Source organism: Canis lupus, chromosome 30 (assembly GCF_048164855.1).
Source record: "Canis lupus baileyi chromosome 30, mCanLup2.hap1, whole genome shotgun sequence".
Taxonomy (NCBI): domain Eukaryota; kingdom Metazoa; phylum Chordata; class Mammalia; order Carnivora; family Canidae; genus Canis; species Canis lupus.
In genome coordinates, this window is record NC_132867.1 from 25151890 (window position 1) to 25175343 (window position 23454).

General features: G+C 39.4%; 1 protein-coding gene across 2 annotated transcripts; it reads right to left on the reverse strand.

Moving 5' to 3' along the window:
• Positions 1-506: 506 nt before the first annotated feature.
• On the reverse strand, positions 507-21364 carry MRPL39 (mitochondrial ribosomal protein L39). 2 transcript variants are annotated; one of them, XM_072806618.1, is made up of 10 exons: positions 21205-21364; positions 20210-20416; positions 17658-17797; positions 15125-15224; positions 14076-14143; positions 11592-11704; positions 8831-8896; positions 7785-7938; positions 3872-3919; positions 507-610 (listed from the first exon to the last, which is right to left on the reverse strand). In XM_072806618.1, the coding sequence occupies exons 1-10, from the start codon at positions 21266-21268 to the stop codon at positions 563-565; spliced, it is 1008 nt and encodes a 335-aa protein (XP_072662719.1). In that variant the 5' UTR covers positions 21269-21364; the 3' UTR covers positions 507-562. The 2 variants fall into 2 exon arrangements, with proteins under 2 accessions (XP_072662719.1, XP_072662720.1); XM_072806619.1 differs by lacking the exon at positions 21205-21364 and adding an exon at positions 20658-20874.
• Positions 21365-23454: the final 2090 nt, after the last annotated feature.

The following is a 23454-nucleotide window of genomic DNA, read 5'->3' on the forward strand; positions in this document are numbered from 1 at the left end:
AAGGATGTTTATTGTGCCATTGTTTAAAATAGCAAAAGTGCAAACTAGTATGATTATTTATGCTTTTAAAAGATTCCATTTGTATTTGTACATATATGTTTATAGATAAAAAAGGATTGAAAGAGAAAACATGTCAAAGTGTTACATCTGCGGAGTCAGATGGCACAGGGTTGTTTCTGCATAAAATTTTTTATCGTGAACAGCCTATGTAGTTTTAACCTTTAAAGAAAGTAAAATGTAAAAAAATAATAAACATCCATATAAATCAAATGGAGAAAAATGACAGTTAATCTTTTTTTAAAAAAAAGATTTATTTGAGTGAGAACCCAAGTGGGGGGAGGAGTAGAGGGAGAAAAAGAATCCCAAGCAGACTCCATGCCAAGCACAGAGCCTGACACAGGGCTCCATGTGAGATCATGACCTGAGCTGAAACCAAGAGTAGGACGCCCAACCCACTGAGACCCTCTGGTGTACCAACAGTTAATAGTTATAAGCAAACACAAATATTTCATAGAAAACTTTTATTTTAATTTACTATACATATTTAAATTTTAGGAAGTCACTAGGTCGATGCACTTTCCTCTGTAGGTTTAGTTTGATCTTCAGTTACCTGTAAATACACAAATACTTTATTTTTCTAATAATAACCACTTTTAGTTTTACCTTTCACCCACCATTTTAAATCATTCACAGTCCCTCTCCTATAATGATATAATGACCGTTGGTCTTTCTCCTTCATTAGTAATTATTATAGAAATTTAAGCAGAAAAAGAAGAAAACTTACAAGGCCAGGTTCCCAATATATCAAGTAAAGTACAATTTCATTAACAATATAATCTGAGGCATGTTTAGGCTTCTCCAGCTTGTAATTTTATTTTTCAATTACAAAATGAAATCATTCATGTGAGAAAAATACCAGCAATGCTATAACACAGTATTTTAAACCAAGAGATTTTCTTGGAAGGTATAATTCTATTTTAAATACAGTGTATCACAGGTTTAGTAGAAATACGTATGTCCATATTTCTATTCTGTGTCACTCAAACACATCAAACAGCTAAACTTAGTCCTCACCATCCCAATATCCACCCTACCTCCAGCATTATCTTTCTCAGTGAAGGGCTCTACCCAGCTGTCCACACCTGCCATTAGAGAATCTGTGGTTCTCTTACATGCATACTCAATCAACAGTCCTAATTCTACCCAAGTGGCTCCCACTGTGGCACCTGAACTTCAGGAACTCATCACCTTCTATCCCTCTAACAGGACTGCTGGCTTAAGTCACAGCTTTCTTCCACACTGCCTCAGAGTAAGCTTTTAAACATGAATAGCTGACCAATAGGTCACTTCCTTTTTCAAATTCTCCAGTTACCTCTAATCACTTCCAGGAGGGGAATGCAAATTCCATATTATGGAAGACAAGCTCCTCATATGCTATCTCCAACAGACTTTCTTTTTTTAATAAATTTTTTATTGGCGTTCAATTTGCCTCTCCAACAGACTTATTTTGTTGGACCCATCACCCACCCTACATATGAATGTATATTCAGGTTCATCTTAAATTCACCACGCTCTCCATTCCTCCATGCCTCTGGCAAGCAGCTTCCTCTGAGATAATGCCCAACCCACCCCCAGCAAATTATCTGCCAGGCCCACTTTTAGTCATCCTTTAAAGCTAGCATAAGCAACACCAATCCCTGGGAACCTCCTTTAACCAACCCATCAGCTTGGTATGGGTCCTTTTCTGTATGCTAGAACTCCACATGTACACCCAACTGTGGGCTTGTAAGTCCAGTTATCCAGTAAAGTAACTTCTCTGAGGCTAGTAAGTAGGTTTTGTTCATTTCTGTATCTACAGCTCCTGCCACATAACAGACACTTGGTATGTCTATGTTAGTTGAATTAATGAACCATATCTTTAACCTATTCCCTTTAAACAAGCAAATGGAAAGAAGGAAGCTGAACCAGAATAAATGTTGCAAAAACAGCTACTCACTGATTCTTATTAGATACTCTGGGTTACTTCCTCTACTATTTTTCTACATTATATACTCATTTCTTCTCTAGTTTCTTAATCTAAAATGATCATTATGATGAAGGGGATTAAGAGCACACTTATTGTGATGAGCACTGAGAAATGAATAGCTTTAATGAATCATTATATTGTACACCTGAAACTAACAGCACTGTGTTAATACCTGAATAATGTATAAATTAAAAATAAATAATAAAATGATCATGTGACCAAAGAGACAAAATTATTCTACCCATTCAAAAATATTTTCTCTTCATGAGAAAATTAGATGTAATCTCTACACAAGAATATTATGACTATGTGCCTCAACAATAAATTCTGTCTGTAAAATTATTAATAAAGACTAGGTTTGTACATCATCATAAAAAAATAATTGCGTAGCCCATATACCAAAGGTTGGGCTCAAAATTTGGCATGACATATATATATATATAACAAGCCCTGAATGGGTTAACAGACTGTAAATGTACCAGCAAAAACAATTAGAAAACCACATGAGGAGGTAGATAACAAGTGGAAATTTTAAGAATGGATGTTTGTTCAGAGATTACTCTGCTAAACATGAAATGTTCAATGAAGATCGTAAGACTTGGATGAGGTACTGAAGAATAAGTAGGATGTATTCTATTATAGACAGGAAGAGAAATGGAAACAGATCCAGACAGAAAAACTGTCATGAATAAACAAACTTGAAAAGAAGTCTGAGTTAACAATACTAATATCATATATTTGAAAGTTACTAAGAGTAGATTTTAAAAGTTCTCACCACATACACACAGAATATGTAACTCTGTGAGGTGATGGGAATGCTAACTCACCTTATTGTGGTAACTAGTTTGCAATGTATACATACCTTGAATGATTACAGCATACATCTTAAACTTAGACAACGCTATATGGAAGTTATATCTCAGTAAAGCTGGGGAAAAAATAAAGTGAGAAGAAGAAGAAAGAAGAAAGAAGAAAGAAAGAAGGAGAAGGAGAAGGAGAAGAAGAAGAAGAAGAAGAAGAAGAAAGAAGAAAGAAGAAAAGGAAGGAAAGAAGGAAGGAAGGAAGGAAGGAAGGAAGGAAGGAAGGAAGGAAGGAAGGAAGGAAGGAAGGAAAGAGGGAGGGAGGGAGGGAGGGAGAGAGGAGGGAGGGAGGGAGGGAGGGAGGAAAAGTTTGATGTGTGTTTATAAGCTTGACTGGAGTGGAAAATCAGGGTAACTACGAAGGGTTCATGAGGCCAGATTACACAGAATAGCTATCAAATAATGTAAGTAAAGGATGAGCACTTAGTCCATGAAAGAGTAAATAGGGACAGAATAGCCAAAAAATATAATCATTCGTACTTGTGAAATCTAAATGCTAATGACACAGAATGAACTAAAAACACAAGTACTCAAATACTGTTTTTCAGGACATTTGCACATTGAATATGACAACCAATAGTCAACGCAGCTTTAAAATACATCTGAAAAATCTTAATCTTTAAATAAATGCTCATTAAGCTTACAAAAAAATTATCAAAGACCTAATTAACCCACTGGACCCACTAAGAACTATCACCTCTATAGAGCAGTATTCTTATTCTTCTTCAAGTTCTACAATATCATTTCCACGATAGTAACAAACAAAAACAGGAGAATTGCCAAGTTACAACCATTCTCTTGCCAAGATTCTACTGGAGTCAACAACTATAACACTGCTATAACACTGCTTTAGCTATTAAGACAACTAATTACTTTTTTCTTTCATTTTCTTTTCTTCTCTTTTTTATTTGTTGTTGTGTTGTTGCTTAATTCCAATAAAAATTTCTTCATGAACAGTACTTGTTAGCTGTCAAAAAACACTTACCATTTTCCGAGATCTTTCCAATAGTTTATGCCATATAGTAAAATGTGCCTTGAAAAGAAAAGATTCACTATGAATTAAATAGAGCAATAAACTAAAATAAAAGGAACTGAGTCTTACATAGGTTTTAAACAAAAACATAAGAAGTCATCAGGAGGTACTAATGAGGCTAAATGGTTACAGAAGTAGAGAGTAGGAGGAAAAGGTACTTTACAGGATAGCTGCTTCATTTAGCATGTAAGGAAAAAAAAAAGTAAGTACTAAAAACGCCATTCCTCCTCTTTTATCCCTCCTCATCATTACCATAACAGACAGCACTCCTTCTAATGGGAAGCAAAACTCTGCCCCACTTTCCCATGGGCTGCAAGTCTTTCCGTAAATAGCCATTTTCAACAAACTAGAGGTCATTTTTCAATCACTAGCAATCACAAGGAGAGGTTCATCAAGAACCAACAGTGACCGACAGTGACATCTTCATGCTGAAACGGCAGTTCTACAGGATTTAGCAAATTAACCCAAAGAACAAGAAAAACTAGTGAAGACAATAATAAGATTATAGAACCAATTTATTTAATCCTTAACAATTTTATATAGAAGGGGAGTCTCAGAAGGCATAGATGAAAACTATGCAAAATGCATAAGGATCACACCAATTTTACTAAGTCATTTAAAGGTGATACTGAGGGGGACACCTACGTGGCTCAATAGTTGAGTATCTGCCTTCAGCTCAGGGCATGATCCCTGGACCAGGGATTGAATCCTGCGCAGGGAGCCTGCTTCTCCCTCTGCCTGTGTCTCTGCCTCTCTCTCTGTGTCTCTTATGAATAAATAAATAAAACCTTAAACATAAATAAATAAAAAATAAATAAATAAATAAATAAATAAATAAATAAATAAATAAATAAATAAATAAATAAAATAAAGGTGATACTGAAGGATATGTGTGGGCCAGTGACATCACACTGAATAACCTGGTAAAATCCAGGATAAAAGGTAAAATTACTATATGCATGTATAAATCCTTCTGGAGAAAAGATCAGCATCACATGTTTAAAAAGAAAATGATGGACAGCTGGTGCAGACCCTACAATGTGGCTGATGGAGAAAGTGGTATGAGAGGTCAGAGAGGCAGGCAAGGGCCAGATAACGTAGGGTTTTGTGAGACAAGGTACAGGGTTGGTATTTTTATAAGAAGCCCCTGGAATGTTCTGGGCAAAGGGATTACATGATCTGATTTGTGATGAAAAAGGTTATTTGGCTACTAAGTAGAAAATGTGCTTCGGTGGGGGCAGAAGTGAAGGGATGAAGAATAAGAGCAGTTTGGAAAGGGTAGTGGTAGTAGATGAGACACTACACAACTGAGGGACTTGGCATGTTTTAGAATTAAAAAGATTTGCTGATGGATGTCATGGGGCATGGATGGGAGGGAAACAGAATCAAGGATTACCTCACATCTAAGTAGATGATGGTGTCATCTACTGAGATGCAGAAAGCTAGGAAAAGAAACAGATATGTGGAAAAAATCAAACATGTAAAGGACAAAAGCTAAAAAGTACAAAACGCTGATGAAGGATTTAAATAAAAGATACACTATATTCATAGACAAGAAGATACAATTTAGTAAAGATGTCAATTCTCTGGGATGCCTGGGTGGCTCAGCGGTTGGGCATCTGCCTTCAGCTCAGGGCATGATCCCCAGTCCAGGGATTGAGTCCCACACTGGACTCCCTGCAAGGAGCCTGCTTTTCCTGTCTATGTCTCTGCCTCTTTCTCTGTATCTCTCATGAATAAATAAGTAAAATTAAAAAATAAATAAATAAAAAGATGTCAATTCTCTCCAAATTGATATAAAGGCTTAATACAATTCCTATCAAAATCCCAATAAGACTTGTCAATACAAAATGATTATCCTAAAATTACATAAAAGGGCAAAAAATCTAAAATAGTTTAAACAATTTTCATAAATAATAACAACATAGGATGAATTATTCTACTTGATTTCAAGAACTGTTTATAGCTACAGTAATCAAGACTGTGATAGTGGCAGAAGGACAGACACACAGATCAATGGAACAGAATAGAGAACCCAGAAGTAGAACCATACAAATATACCCAACTGATTTTTAACAAGGGTGCAAAAGTAATTTAATGGAGGAAGGACAGCCTTTTTAACAAATGATGTTGGAGCAATTTGACATGTATAGACAAGAAAAATGAACTACAACCTAAATCTCACACCTTATACAAAATTTAGCACAAAATGAACCACAGACTTAAATATAAAACTATAAAACTTTTAGAGGGAAAGTAAGAGAAGAGAATCTTTGGTATCTAGGTCCAAGCAAAGAAATCTTTGAAGTAACACCAAAAACATAATCCATAATCAGAAAAAATGATAAACTAGTCTTCATCAAAATTAAAAACTTCTGTTCCACTAAAAACTTCTGATCTTTTGTTAAGAGGATAAAAAGACAAACTACTGATAGAAAATATACGCAATAGATATTTAACAAAAGACTAGTATCCAGAATATACTGGGAAAAAATTCAAAATTCAACAGTAAAAAAGCAAACAATCCAATTAGAACATAAGCAAAAAACATCAACAGACTTTTCACCAAAAAAGATACACAGATGGCAAATAAACACATGAAAAGATGTTCAACACAATTAGCCAACAGGAAAATGCAAATTAAAATGACAGTGAGAAATCACTATAAACCTATCATAGTGGCTAAAATAAAAAATAGTGACAATGTCAAAAGCTGGCAATGATCAAAAAACTGATTACTAACACATTACTGGTGGGAACAGTAAAATGGTACAGTCACTCTGGAACACAGTTTGATGAGTTTCCTAAAAAAACTAAGTATGTGCCTACCGTTTGACCCAGCAATTGTACTCCTGGGCATTTATCCCAGAGAAATTAAAACATATATTCAAAAAAACCTGTACACAAATGCTCACAGCAGCTTTATCCATAATAGCTAAAAACTAGAAACAACCTAAATATCTTTTAAACAGTTGAATGGTTAAACAAACCACAGTAGATCCATATCACGGAAGACTGCTCAGCAATAAAAAAGAAACAACTATTGATACACAGAACTTCAATGAATCCTCAGAGAATTACACTGAGTGAAAAAAAGTCAATCCCAAAGATTATATAATGTATGATCCCATTCATGATATTCCTGAAATGAAAATTTGTAGAAGAGACTAACAGTTGGCAGGGGTTAAGGAGGTGGGGGTAGGGCAGAGGAGAGTGAGTGTGGCTACAAAAGGCAATCAGGAGAAAGCCCTGTGAAGAGATTGTACTGCATCCTCACTGTGTCAATGTCCATACTCTGGTTGTGAAACTGTACTACACTTTTGCAAGATGTTATCACTAAGGAAACTAGGTAAAGGTACTTGGGATCTCTATATTATTTCTTATAACTGCATGTGAACCCACACAGATTTTTAATTATCTCAAAATCCAAAGTTGAATTAAAAAAAAAAAAAAGCATTAACAAGGGGTGGGAACAATATGGAAAATAACAGACTCTGGGTCATGAATAGATCAGAAAAATTAGGGAGGAAGAGCCTGCCACACCTAAGTCCACAAGGCATTCCAGAAGATCCTACCAATATGCACTCCAATAATCCTCAGTGCACCCTCCTCCCTTATACTAATTTGAAAAATTAAAATTACTATCTCAGTTTGATTCAAGTTTTTCAACTAATATTTCTTTTGTTGAATGATCTATTTATATTCCAGGGAAAATTGTTTTTATCATAAACCTGAATTTACAAAGTATTAATGTCACACAACTTAATGAAAATCATAATGTATGTCCTTCAAATTGGTAGAAAATCAAGATCAGAATCACACCCACCCTCAAACTGGACAACCTGAAACTTTAAGCTTTACTTACTCTTAAGTGTACAGGTAAAGACAGACCCTGGAATCTTCGTACAAGATTCAACTGGTTGGCTTGAAGATTATGAACTGCTGATACTTCATACTGGAAACAAATACTAGTTCTTGGAATGAGAGGACCCTCACTCACATCAATGAAGTCACCAAATCTAATTTGATATTAAAAACAAACAAACGAAACTTCAAAATCAAACCATTTATAGTAGTTTGGAAAAAATCTATTCATTCTCTTTGGGAAAATGTCCCTAAATCAAGAGCATTCCATGAGGAATGTTCAATTCAGTCTCTATTGCTCCTGATACAACAATCTCACACGAGGAGCTAAAACTATGAAAATTAATGTCAAGTGACCTTGTTCTTTATTAGCACTGATATAACTTTAGAGATTTTTAAGAATACTGAACATATCATGCTATCAAGTGAATCCAATGTCTAAAACTTATCTACAACCTCATATATAAACTCATTGCATAGAGTTTAGAACTCACTGTATACAACAGATTGTCCAAAGAGCAGCTTTGTAGAAGAAAAATATTAACTGAGTCAAGAAAACATGAGGCTGAGAAAACAGAGGCCATGAAGTCACTTCTGCATATGCATTGTCCTACCTCCCTCATCCCTGTATCAGAAAGCACATTCCTAGTTTACTTACTTACATGTAACATGAGTAGTAATTAACTAGTCAGTATTCATATTTGTACATAGACATGAATCACGTTCAATTCGTAACAATGAATATTTTGCCCAGTTTCAAAATTAACTTTTAAAAATCACATTTTTAAAGGATGTTTTCAACTCTCAAAATGCGGAAATAAAAATAACAATAAAATGAGGAACAGAAACTACAACTGCTCCTGAAGATAATTTAAATCTCCCAGGTACCACCATACCAAAACAATGAACAAAGCAGCAGAAATTAACGTATTAAGAATAACAAACTAAGGTACAAATTTATCTTTTTCAGTCATACACTACATTCAGGTAACAATAAAACTAAACCTTCCTATAAATTAGCATGACAGCCAATGTATTTTTACTTACCTGTGTAGCTTAACTATTCTCTCAGGGTTCTGAGATGCCTTCTCTTCTATGAAATCCATTTTGTACCTAAAAAGCAGCAAAGGAAAAAAAAAAAACTTTTACTTCTAAATATATATATATATATACGCACACACACACACACACACACACACACACACACACAAAGGTCTTTAACTAACCCTCCTCCCTTTCTCTTCCTCTTTAGCCATAGTTTTTGAAAGGGTTTACACTTGGAGCCTCCCTTCCTTGAGTCTGGCCACAGCCTCACGACTGCACCAAACTGTTGCCCCCAAAGCCACAGGAACTTCCCTGGTTTGAATAGAATGGACACCTTTCTGTTCTCATTTCCACTGCTCACCTCCACCTCTCCAAATGCTCTTTTCCACCAGCTTCCATGACACTCCCTGTTTGTTATTTTAACTCTCTGGCCACTTTTCCCCTTCTCCACCCTCCAGGGGACCTGTCCTACAGCCTCTTTTCACAAAGCATCCTCCCTGGGCTGGCTCCTGAATGTGTGCAGCTTTAATTACCACTTCTGCATTCCTCTCTTCCACAGTTCAGCTTCTAATCCACATCCCTCTCTGAGCTCTGAACTAGAGATCTAAGACCCTCCTGGACATCCACTATGATGTTCCAGAAGCATCTTATATTCTGCAATTCTCTCTTTTTTTTTTTAATTTTATTTATTCATGTATGAGAGACATGGAGAGAGAGGCAGAGACATATGCAGAGGGAGAGCAGGATCCCTGCGGGAAGCCTGATACGGGACTCGATCTCAGGACCTTGAGATCACAACCTGAGCTAAAGGCAGACGTTCAAACACTGAGGCACCCAGGCATCCCTTATACTCTGCAATTCTCAAACAGAATAAAAACTTATTCCTTTTCCCACCAAATTCCCACGTATTCTTATTCCTGAATTCCCTAACTTAGTAAATGACACTGTCAACCTCAGAGATTTCCTGCTTCTCCTGTCACATCCCCTCCATCTAATTCATTGCCAAGTCATGTCAATTCTACTGCCTAAACATCTGTCAAATCTACCCAATCCTGTCACTACAGCTAATAGCAGAGGCGGAACTGCAAAGCCCAGGTTAAATCAAAACTTTACCACTAACTACTAAGAGCTTTGTCTCTCTCTACCCCAGAACTAAATGAATACTACGTGTGTGTATGGAAGGTTGGGAAGCATTAGTTCACACAAAAACATCCACTTACTGCCATACCCCTTTGCCAAAGCCCCCCATACATTATTAAGGGAGCCAATTCCCTTGAATACTTGTCCCTTTTGCCCTACCTCTAAGAGACGTAACTGTCCCCTGAGAGCCAAAGCCACTGAAGGCTCCCCCTATAGCAGAAAAGCTCAATCACTGATCTATCTTCAACCATCCAAAATTCTCTGTCCCCTCAAACTTGCCCCCAGACCATCCCTACCTCGTTCCATACATTCAACTAACTTTTCAAAGTCCTCCAAGCCCCTCCTAAACTTTGGAAGCGAAGTGGAGGGAATGGGAAATCTCCTTGAATGAACATCTATAGTACACTACGGTAGCTATGGACCACTTAAATATAATTAGTCCTAAATGAAATATGCCTCAAGAGTAAAACACATCAGATTCTGAAGATTTGTATGAAAAAGAGAATATAAAATATCATCAATTTTGTAATACCACATGTTGAAATAACATTTTAGATATAGTTTAAACAAAACATATTATTAAAATGTTATAACTTCACCTTTTCTTTTGACTTTTTTAATGTAGCTACTAGAAAATTCAGTTATATAGATGGCTCACATTATATCTCTATTAGACAGCATGACCCTAGAATGGTAGCACAGAAGTGTCTTGACATGTTCTGATAATCAAAGGAATATTCTTATAGAATCAATGGTAGTTTGGTTCTACAGAACTGTCTGCAGTCTAGTTCAGTTTAAATAGTAAGTACATCCCTACTGCTTTTAAGTCTGGTTCCAGGATATGTGAAATATTATAAACTAATCCTATGAGAACTTACATCTCAATTTATAAATACTTAAAGAAATTCCAATCCATAACATTGAACAATTTGCAGGGGCATATTCTGTCTTGAGAATCTAGTATCTATGTTATGTTTTTCACAATGCAGATTTCCCTAATTAGTTGTAATTTCAATTAGATTAATGTTAAAATATAGTTTATGTTGTTACAATTAGTAGAAGGTAAATTGGAAGTTTTCTGAGTGGAAAAGGGAATTGAAGACCCAGGGAGGATTTAAAATGTTGGCAAAGAAAATCCACCAGGTGGGTAATTCTGGTACAGAAGACTAAGACCGGCTCTATGAATGTTTTACTTGGGCAGTTAGCTCCCTCCAGACAACTGGCATTCTCTGTCTCACCCTTGTCATTTAAAGAGCAGGAGGATGAGAAGGAAAGGCTGCCAAATGAAAAAAAAAGAATACAGTTCCATGCATTCTATCACTTCATGATGGGAGGAAAAAGGGGAAACACACTGTGATGTTGCTACAAAGTGAAGGACTGGCCAAAGAGACAGAGAAATAAGATAAAGTGAGAAAATTACTGAAGGTGGGGGGGAGGGGTTTTTTCCGTGAAATAAATAATGAGATGAATCACAGTAAAAATAGGCTGGTACAGAAAAAGAGATCTTAGAGCTGAAAATAAAGTGTCTTATATATATTAAACATAAAGATTCTTAAGAACTATTTTCTTCATCACATATAATTTTGGGAGGTTTAATCTCACTTCCAAAGAAGCCAACACTTACTTGTTGTGCTGAAATATTTCTAATGCCACTTTTGCTTCCACTTCCAGAGTTTCAAATGGAAGATCTTTATAAATTAAAGCACGAGCATCTTTTGTGAGGGAACGTAGGTTCTCCTTCAAAATGAAAGTATTAACTTTTTGTAACAACGTGAAAGCATTTCTCCATAGCAGATAAGATAAAACTGTAAGCTAAATATTATAAACCTAACTAAAAGAAAAAGCAAAAGCAAATTTGTTAGGAAAGTTATTAATTTATAATAATTAAATGTTTGGACCATAAAATGTAGGGTTAGCAATTTATCCCAATCTATAAACTATGAAACTTGTAATTTACTTGTAATTAAGGTCCCAGTCTATATTAATAGTTATTAAAGATAATCCTACAAAGAAATCTTAAACATTTTAAATTATACCTCATAAATGTTTATTAAAACAATGACGCAACTGGAAATACTAATAAAAGTACAAACATTTGTTTACATTGTAAACTACGCTTTTTTAAATGCACAGGAAAAAAATTATTGTCATTCAGAAAGTTTCAGCAGGAAATGTAATGTCATCATTGGCCCTGCCCAAAATACAGCATATATCTAATATTAAAAATTCTCATTTAATGAAAAGTCACTTTTATGCAATTAAAATGATTGTTAATACACATTAACAATATTTATGAGACTTTTAATAAAAACTGTAATTAAGTTTTCATATTATAAATCATTACTAATACAGAAAAGACCAAGCACTGTTACGCAAGTAATTTTTGTAAGAAAATTCCTTCCATAAACTTCCTATTAGACTTTTTTGCATGAAATGACTCTTCTCCATTCTTAATGGCACAATTTATAATAAATTCACATTCATAATTTTATACAACTGTTACTTGAATGTAACTCTCTACCACTTTTTCTAAATGGTCCACCTAACCCCATGGTGCCTGCAATTAGCTAGTATGTTTTTTTTTTTTTTTTTAAGTTTTATATTTAAAAAAAGGATAAGGAAAAAAAAAGGATAAGGAAGCAGCAAGTTTCATAGATAATGAGAACCAAATCTTCATCTTATTAGTTTTTACTTAACTCCCCCAATAAAGTGAGAATCCTTTCTTAAATTTGAGGGCATATCTAAAAAAGAAATTAAACTGACACAAGTTCAGATATCAGGAAGAAAGAGTTTGGTCTCTTCCCCGCCCTGTGGCCCCCCACCTTTCTTTCTACTCTCTTCCCTTTCTCCTTTTCTCTCTTTGTTCCTTCCTGTTTCTCTCCTTCCTCCTTCATGGTATTAAGCAATTTAAACAGGATTATACTAGAAATAACTTCCAAAGCCAGAATTTAAACCTGGATCTGCATGGACTCCAAAATTTTGCTTTTAGAAACTACAATATTTCACTAAATCTAAAATGTACCACTAAGGAAAAAACACTACCAATTACAAGATGCTAGCTACTGTAAGACACATTTTTTTCAGAGATATTAAAATGTGAAAAAAATATACACTGTACCATTGATAAAATGGTATGGTACACCACCTTTCCTTTTCTGATCTCCAGACTTCTAATTTGTAAGACACATAGTTTTGCTTAAGAATCAGGCATTTGCCTCTTCTCCCCAGTCATAAAGTGAATTTCTAGGCTTAACATCTCAAGGTCATCAACACACCCTCCCTACAGAGCATCTGATTTAGATCGTCCTTGTTAGCCAGGTCCCTGGTGCTACCCAATTCCTAGACCTAGAACACTCATTACACAACCAGACCATTTACCAAGAGTCTAGTTTGTTGCAATTTGAGTTAGTTTTGTCAAAGTCTGATTCTTAATTCACTCTACTTGTCTACTTGTGTCTTCTCCCTCGTACATAGGGAGATCTCACAGTATGCAACAGGCTAAAATGGTTTAGGGCAGCGGTTTCCAAATTATGCTCTGAGGATCTAAGAAAGTAAGGAGGCTCCAGACCTCCCACCACCACATCAACCAAGGTGGTTCAGCTGCTTCTGTATTTTATATTCCGGGCATCTTGAAAACTACTATCTTAAGAAACAGAATGAACAGTACCAGGAAGAAAGTACTTTAAGCAGGCTATAAAGCTTGCATAGAACTGACCACATTATGAATACCCCCATTCATTTGCCTCTATCTTGAATACACTGAAAAAGCACAACTGGAATAGATAGCTATGTAAGTAGTATCTTTTAAATATCCTCAACATGGGGGACCCCTGCGTGGCTCAGTGGTTTAGCGCCTGCCTTCAGCCCAGGGTACGATCCTGGAGTCCCGGGATCAAGTCCCATGTCGGGCTCCCTGCATGGAGGCTGCTTCTCCCTCTGCCTGTGTCTCTGCCTCTCTCTCTCTCTCTCTCTCTCTCTCATGAATAAATAAAATCTAAATAAATAAATATCCTCAACATGCAGTATCATTCAACAATACTGACATAGGAATCATTCTAACAAAGAAAGGCACAGATTCTAAAATTAATATTCCAAACACTATACTTACTTTTGTTGGCATCCACTCATCAAGTCTCTTATCCAGAACTACATCATAGCAGAAGGCTCCACAGATTACTGTAAATTCAACCAAAATGAAAGGCAAAATCAAATCTGTCACAGAATTACTAATTGGCAACAATTAAATATTTAGATCATAAAATGAAGGGCTAGCAACCAATCTCTCTCAACTCTACAAATTATAAAACTGTAACCATTTTTCCCAGTTCTTGCCAGAGCTCTACCAACTTTCCCCTTCCCAAAAAACTAATTCACCTTTTGTGAACACAAAATCACTCGTATTTTTTTAAACACTTTTATTTTCTTCCAGAATATTATCACTATAGGTATTTCAAATAATTACTAGGCATAAAAATTCTAAAAGAGTAAGATATTTAAATATGTAGATGAATGAATAAATGGACATGAAACGAATTTCTTTTTTAATGTCTTCTAAACATCTTCATTTTTGTTTTGTTCTTAGAATCATTCACTGAGCTTTTTAAATATTTTTGGTGCAAATATTTCTATCTTTTTAAAAAAATTACAAATGTGATCCTACCACACATACTGACCCAAAATCCCAGTTATATCAAAATTACAGAGTGTAAACTCTCCCAACTCCCCCAAATGGTGTCCCTCTCCAGAGTCATGGCCATTTTCTGGTGAAATGGTGCCACCTAAACACAGCTTTCTCCAGAATTCTATTTATACTCTCATTTCCTCCTCCTCCAACTCAATTTAGAAATACACGCTTAAAGTGATAGGAAACAAACCCCAAGACAACGTAATTACATGAAATTCATATTTAAAAAAAAAAAAAAAAACACATTCTCCTTGAATTCTATTATGTTAATTACTGACCTCCAAAAATTAAATAAGATGACTACGTTACCCACTATAAATGGAATATATGCGACAGTAATTTATATTACATAAAATTAGAAATAAGCTCAGAAAAAAAAAGCTCTATAAAGTATCAAAAATAGGTACCAAGCTATTCAAAAATTACCAAAATGTGTGTGTGTGTGTGTGTGTGTGTGTGTGTGTGTACATTACCAGGAACTTCTGGAGCTCTGATCAAACTGACCACATATTCATCTTTGAATGCCCTCTCTATCACACAGCCCATCATCATGGCACAAGAACGCCAATAAGCCTAGAAAAATAAAATACACACAAACAAAATACATATTAAGATTCACTAAGGTTTCTTCAATATTAAAATTTAGGTTAACTTTTGACTTAGGAACTATTTCTCTGTTCATCCTCAGCATGTAGTAATATTGAACATCAGACCACAACATTACCTCTATGATGCAAAAAGCACAAAAGAACGAAGCACCAACTTGTGCTGTTGGCAGTTTCTGCACAAGTTATCAGATATTATAATGTTTATCAAGTAACAGATAGTTTTACTATCTGGTAGCAACTTTAACTTTAATCCAGGATAAAGGTATCTCGTTAACAAACTTGTGCTAGAGTAAAAAATATATATATATATAGATAGATAGATAAATATAGATAGATAGATAGATAGATAGATAGATAGATAGATAGATATAAACCTTTTTAAACCATATGTAATTGAGAAGGAAAACTCAACTTTCAAGAATTTATGACTCCTACCCTATACCTAACATCACATAGCACATCACTCAAGTTATTCATATTTACAGCAAAGCAACCCATTAACTGGGCTTTTCTTTACTAGCATTTTGATGCATGGACATGCCTAATATGGGTATCCACACAATGACCTTATTGAGTCATAAAGAGAAACATATACCTGCACCATACCTGCCCATCTTATGTCCCATATGGGCACCTGACTTTCATAAGCTCTTTACCACAGCTGAGGACTAAGAGTGGGATCACTTGGCTGTGTGTAGCAGACACTGTTCCAGAATGTTTCTTACAGAACCACATAACATACACGAAAAATAAGTACAAACCCAGGCCTTGAAGACAAGCAGCAAAATGCACTTCCTCATCTATCCTACTTAAATGTTTTTAATGTCTGTTGAACTCAAGTCAGAATGCCTAGATTAAAATCTAGGCTCCAGGGACGCCTGAGTGGCTCAGCAGTTGAGCACCTGCCTTTGGCCCAAGGCATGATCCTGGAGTTCCAGGATCAAATCCTACATCAGGCTCCCTGCATGGAGCCTGCTTCTCTCTCTGCCTGTGTCTCTGCCTCTCTCTCTGAGTCTCCCACGAATAAATAAATTAAAAAAAAAAAAAATCCAGGCTCCACGGTTCCCTAAACTGAAGCTACTGAAACTCTTTTTGTTTCAGCTTATCTATCTGCAAAGTGGGAATAACGATACCTATTTTTATAGGATTTTTATGAAGATTAAATGAGTCAATACCTATAAATCACCTAAGACAGTGCTTGACACATAATCAATACTTGATGTTAGCTATTATTATCCTGTCATTTTCTTAAGGGTTTTGTTACAACCTCTTTGTAATGAATACCTATTGTACGTATGTCAAGGACTAGGTCCAACAAGGGACATGATCCCTGTCTTCACAGAGCCAAGAATCCAATGCATTCAACGGTTCATATTGCAAGGCAATATTAAAATACCGTATCCAGAGATATTAGCCAAGTGTTGTAAGGCCCTAAAGAAAAAAGGGATTCATTCTGGCAAGAAGAAACTGAGAAGATTCCACAGATATTTTAACTGAACTATAAAAGAAAAACAGGATTTTAAGGGAGGAAGAGGGCAGCCCAGCTGGCTCAGCGGTTTAGCGCCGCCTTCAGTCCAAGGCGTGATCCTGGAGTCCCGGAATCGAGTCCCACATCCAGCTCCCTGCATGGAGCCTGCTTCTCCCTCTGCCTGTGTCTCTACCTCTGTGTGTGCGTGTGTGTGTGTGTGTCTCATGAATAAATTAAATCTTATAAATAAACAAAGAAACAAATAAATAACAAGTAGGAAGAAAATACCCAGAATTGAAGAAGAGCATTAATAAAAGCCAAGGGGCTAACACAGCCTAAACCATTAGTGATCAAGTCCTCTAATATGGCCAGAACAAAGAGGAAGTGGAAAGAAGCCATGGAAGTGAAGCTCATAAACCAAGCTGGGTCAGATCACACAGGGCCTGGAAAGGCATGGGAAAACCTTTCAGGTCATTCCTGAAAGTTACCGGGCAGGGAAAAAGTGACACAAATAAGGATTGCGTCATTTAATAAAACTCTTACAGTACTACTCAGGAAGTCTCTAGTATTAAAATACGGGGCGGGGGCAGATGGTTAAAAAGTTACTGAAATAATCCGACAATGGTCAAAGGTTGAATTCAAGCAGTAGAGGTAATGAAATATAGAGTAACCAATAAATGTTAGTGGAATAAAGACATGGATGTAAAAGACAAAGTATATCGTCTTCTCAAAGCCAAATACAAAGAAAGGAGGATATTTTGAATTGTGAAAATGCCTAACCGACAAGCAAAACACTGATTATCTAGTACATTACAACATTTGACCTTGGCCGTATCTGCATATTTCAAGCTCCGCAGCAAATAGATTTTAATAAGAAGAAGAAGAAGAAAAAAAAAATTGAGGAAAAAAAGAACATAGGGGCAGAAATACCTTATTCACTTCTCCTGGATCACGATCTTTGAAAGTAAGAAATTCAATTTCACAGGATTTGGTCAAAGGCTTATACATGTCCCAAGGCTGTCCGTCCACAAGAGCCAGGATGGACTTCCTGCAGTACCACTCACTTAAATCTAGGAATTTAGAAGAATAGGTTGAAGGTCTAAATCTAACAAAACCCAAAGTGAAAGATCACATGTTTAAGTGCTACATTAAGAGATAAAACAACAGAAAAGCAAGATTCTGCAATGACCTCCTTCAGGAGAAAAAAGTCTTATATATTATATCTGTAACCAATAATAAATAATACCCAACACAACCAATGTATTAACAAAATTCCCAAAAACACTTACAAAAACCATTAAGGCTAAGTCTAATTTCAAATTAATCTGTCAATTATTAAGGAGTAAAATAATGCTCTAAGAGTTACACTTAAATATTATGAGAACAGCATCATGAATATACTTGGATATATGCACACACAACTTAGGTGAAAAAAAAAAAAACATATAAACATACATCCATAGTAAATCTGGTCTAAATGGGTTTGGGGTCTTGCTCCCAAACCTCCTGTTACTTCCCTAACAGGCCTGTTCAAGTTAAATACCATTAATGGCTTTTAATTTTCAGTATGAATTCACATACAAGCCAATCAGCTCTGGTCTGTTCTTTGACCAGAATGCACTCCAACTCCAACCCTGATTAGATATTTTTCAAGTACATAGCTACTCACAGAAGTGGTCAAACTACAGGTACAGGATCTAAGATCCTTACGGAGGGGATCATGTCTCTTTTTGTTCACTCATTAGTACATTCAGAACCTAGCACCACACCTGTAATACAGTAAGCACTCAAAAGTGTAGTGAATGATCAGAGGTATGAATGACAAGCGAATGTCTGCGTAGGAGTCATGCTGAGGGTGGTTCAAAGGCTTCATCTCCACATGTGAAATAGAAGTATAAGAAGTATTAAATAAGGAGTAGGAAATAAGGAGTATAAAACTCCTTAGGGCTTGCACTTTGTTTATCCTCCTCTGTCCAATAAATGTTTACAAACAAGTAAACAACAATCGTAAGTACCAGAGTAAGGGAAGATCAAGAGTGCAGACTGGCTTAAACTTTTAACTAAAACTGCTAATTACTTAAAAGGAATCATTACTGAGTTTTCCAAGTTTAAACAACGCAGCTACTCATGCATAAGTGAGCATGCTGGTGTATACATCTATTCTGGAAGCTTCCTAAATTTAAATATTACCAGTTCTATCAAAGCATTTGATCAAAAATAATACATAGGGGCACCAGGGTGGCTCAGTGGTTGAGCGACCACCCTCGGCTCAGTTGGTGATCCCGGCGTCCTGGGATCGAGTCCTGCATCAGGCTCCCTACAGGGAGTCTGCTTCTCCCTCTGCCTGTATCTCTGCCTCTCTCTGTGTCTCTCATGAATAAATAAAATCTTTAAAAATAAAAATAATACATAAAGAGAGCCCTCCCTTCCCTTCATTGACACACCAAATCACACAGAGCTTATCTCCTTGAAGAGATGAACACAACACATACTGTTGCCCTAATCACATTCGCCCCGTGCATGCATCCGTTTACACATTTACTACACTCACACATAAGTAGGAACAAAAACATAACACACAGTGAGGTGACTGGTAAGCAGGTAAGATTTAAGTTAGGCCATAAAAAGCGAGAAAGAAAAAGGAGGCCAAAAAAGCTGGTCATCCAAGGCCAGGGCAGTTCCTTGGCCCCAAATTCCTTTGATGAGACCCACATGGTGACTGCTCCCATTACCCCAGAGCGCTGTCTGAAAAGGGTCAAGGGGGGATCCCTGGGTGGCGCAGCGGTTTGGTGCCTGCCTTTGGCCCAGGGCGCGATCCTGGAGTCCCGGGATCGAGTCCCACGTCGGGCTCCGGTGCATGGGGCCTGCTTCTCCCTCTGCCTGTGTCTCTGCCTCTCTCTCTCTCTCTCTCTGTGTGACTATCATAAATAAATTAAAAAAAAAAAATTGAAAAAGGTCAAGGGGCAGCCCTAGGTGGCTCAGCAGTTTGGCGCTGCCTTCAGCCCAGGGTGTGATCCTGGAGACCTGGGATCGAGTCCCACATCGGGCTCTCTGCATGGAGCCTGCTTCTCCCTCTGCCTGTGTCTCTGCCTCTCTCTCTGTGTCTCTCATGATGATAGATAGATGATAGATAGATAGATAGATAGATAGATAGATAGATAGATAGATAGATAGATAAAACAGAGTAATAACACCTCAGCCTTCCTCCCCTTGAAACAAACATAGCCCCTCAAACCTGGCCAGACTCAAGCAAGTCCCAGGACAACCTGTGCATTACGGTACCACGCTGTCAAGGCCCACAGGACCCTCAAGAGCTAAAGAGACAAGTGAACCGAGAGCACGATGCTCGATACAGGAGAACTTCCGTGAGTTCAGGGAGCAAGAACCTGGCCCCGCCTCCCGCGAGCCCGCTCCTCCCTCCTCCGCACAGCTCACGGGGACGGTCAGGTCTGTATCAGTCTGCATCCCGATGCGCTACTCACGCATAGCACAACTGTAAGGCGTGGAAACGTTTTTGTTCATCACAAAGACGGTGCCAGGGTCCGTTTTCCCAACGTGCTTGACTTCGATCTTCTCAGTCCGAGGAGTTAACGATAACTGCCTGGTTTTCTCTTTATTAAAGAGGTCATTCCGCATTTCTATCAGTTCTGCCGGTGACAGGCGAGACGCTGGGGATGCTGCTATCGATCCTGCGTAAAAGGTGCAAGAAATACACACAAGTGAAAGAACGAATAACACCCCGGGGTTACCCCAGCCCGCACTATCCTCCTCCAAGGACAGGCAGGATGGGAGGCCACAGAAATTCTAGGATGCGGTTTCCCCACCCCCCCAAAAAAACGCGCTCGCAGATGAACCTGAAACCGCTTTCTAATATCGATAATTAAAATATGCCACAAAGGACAGAAACCCGCGGCGGGCCCGGATCCACACCTTTCCTTCAACTTTTGCTCTTTTCGCCCCCGGGCGTGCCCTGCCCGCCAGTTTCCTCTGTCGCGCTCCCGTCGATACTTGACAGGGAGGGGAGGGGGAAAGCAGCAGGAAGCAGAGTCGGGGCGAGTCGCTGCGAAGGTGAGCAAGGCTGTGGCTGTGCAAGGGCCCGGGGGCGCGAGAGCTCCCGACCTGGGGTGCCTCGCCGAAACGTCAGGGTCTGCGGCGAGAAACGCTGAGCTCTACTGTCCAAACCCTCAATCGGGGAGCATCTGGCACAGCCCGCACGAGTGCTCCAAAGGGAAAACCAGGGCACGGCTGCCCCCCCGCCCCCCAGGGGCCCTGAGCTCCTCCCGCCGCCCCGGGAGCCCCCGGGAGCCCCCGCGCCCCCAGGTCTGTAACCTCAGGCCGCGGAGCCGCCCACAGCCGGGACCTAAAGACCCTCCTCCGCCCCCGGCCGTGGGGCCTCCCGGGACCCGCCTCAGGCCCCAGCCGAGCAGACAACCCTTCAAGCCTCGCTTTCCGCGCCCCCCGCACCGCGGAAACTCACTCCAGCCAAGCCCGCCACCGGGGGCGGCCCGCCCGAGGCGCAGCCCCCAGGCCCGCGCGGCCATTGCCGCCTCCGCTGCCGAAGGGACCGCCTCGCGCAGCTCCTCTCCTGCCCTCCTCCCCGGAAACTCGGAGCACGCGCCTCGCGTTCCGTAGGACGGTTTTGTTCCGGTCCCGACGCTCGCGGCCGCGCGCCGCCTGCAGGGGGCGCGTTTGCGCCTCGCTGAGGATCAGTGGCGGGATGGATGGATGGATGGATGGATGGATGGATGGATGGATGGATGGATGGATGGATGGACGAATGCATGCTTGAAAGAGAAAGAAAGAAAGAAAGAAAGAAGAAAGAAAGAAAGAAAGAAAGAAAGAAAGAAAGAAAGAAAGAAAGAAAGAAAGAAAGAAGAAAAGAAAGAAAAGAAAAGAAAAGAAAAGAAAAGAAAAGAAAAGAAAAGAAAAGAAAAGAAAAGAAAAAGAAAAAGATCAGTGGCGGGAGGTCGCGCCCCCGGAGTTGGGGTACGTTCCGATGAGCGCGGAAGGTGACCCAGAGATGCTGCGCCCCAGGACCACCCGGCCGCCCCCCCCTCCCGGGGGCTCCGCAGGGAAACTACGTGTCCTCTTTGGAGGCGCGGAGTCCGACCCGCGCCTTCACGCTCCTCCCTTCCACGGGTTCGAGCCCAAAGAGCTGGGCGAACCCCTTGCTCCCGGCAAAGAATATTTCTGGGGAGAAAAAGTGGGAGAAAAAAAAAAGAAAAACTGGGGAAAGACGACTTGCACTGACTCTTGCTTTCGTGGTTAGCCTGGCCGGTCACGCTGATGACCTCTTCAGTCTGGGGTTTGCAAGTTCTTAGGGTTTTTAGGGGGGCGAGTGGCCTGCGCCACGGTTCTCCATTCATTGGGCCGTTGAAGGGAATTCTGCAAGCCCTGGAGCTCTTTACAAATTAGATCCGCTTGTGCGGTATGCAGGGAAGATAGAGAGCGCGTTCAAGGCATCCTGGGGATGCTGGCAGGCCGGCCTGGAGACCCAGACGGGTACAGCGGGACCAGCCTCGCGAGGGTGCCTGGCTGCGTGCAGGATAGACGTCGACATCGAGGCAACAGGTGGGGAACGCGGGGTTTGTTGAAGGTATAGAGAGCGTGCAGGCGCAGACCGAGTGTCTGGGAGACTCCGAAAGGAAAAGAGAGAGCCTCGTCCTAGCTTGGGACCTGGGAGTTTTTACTGAGGACGGTGGTGTCCTCTTAGGCATCCAGGAACCGGTTAGAACAAAGATGAGGACTCAGGTCTTACTCCTTCCAGCATCTGGAACATGCTGGGGGCGGGGGGTCTTGATGTCCAGATATCTAGCTCCGGTGGTCTGGAATTCCACGATAGCTTCCTCGCCATTCTCACCTAAATGGAATAGGACAGAACAGAACAGAACAGAACAGAACAGAACAGGGGCACCTGGGTGGCTCAGTGGTTGAGCATCTGCCTTCGGCTCAGGGCGTGATCCTCGGGTCCTGGGATGCATCCCACATTGAGCTCCCCGCAGGGAGTCGGCTTCTCCCTCCGCCTATGGCTCTGCCTCTCTCTGTGTGTCTCAAATGAATGAATGAATTAATGAATCTTTAAAAAAAAACAACAATAGAATAGGAATTGCCTAAAGAAATCATTAGCTCCTTGTCCCTTACAAAGACTTAGACTATTTGTGCTATAAGGTATGCATAAAGTGGGGGTGCAGCGCCTAACAATAAAAGCAGGAAAAGGGGGCAGCCCCGGTGGCTCAGCGGTTTAGCGCCGCCTTCAGCCCTAAGGGACCCCGGATCGAGTCCCACACTGGGCTCCCTGCATGGAACCTCTGCCTCCCTCTGTGTCTCTCATTAATAAATAAATAAAATCTTTAAAATAAAAAAGCAGGAAAAGGAGCAAAAAGCAGATTTTCATGGAGTCCCTCAGTTTCCCTATCTCACCGGGGTGGAATTTTTGTCTCTTATCCCGAGCGCCCAGGGCAGTGCGAGGCACACTCCGAGTAGGTTCTCGGTAGATAAGTGTTGAATGACTGACTGCCTTTGCGGGAAGTTCCAGCGCAGTGTCTAATTCCTATGCCATACCAGCACGTTGCTGCTAATGAAGCAAGCATAACCTAGATGACGTCTGATAATGCTGTTTATTCAAAGTTGGCGATTGCTGTGGTTCTACTTGAGCCTAAGTTTACAAATTTAGCAACCATGCCTTCTTCCGTTCCTCTCCGAATTGCAATGTGAACACACCACCACC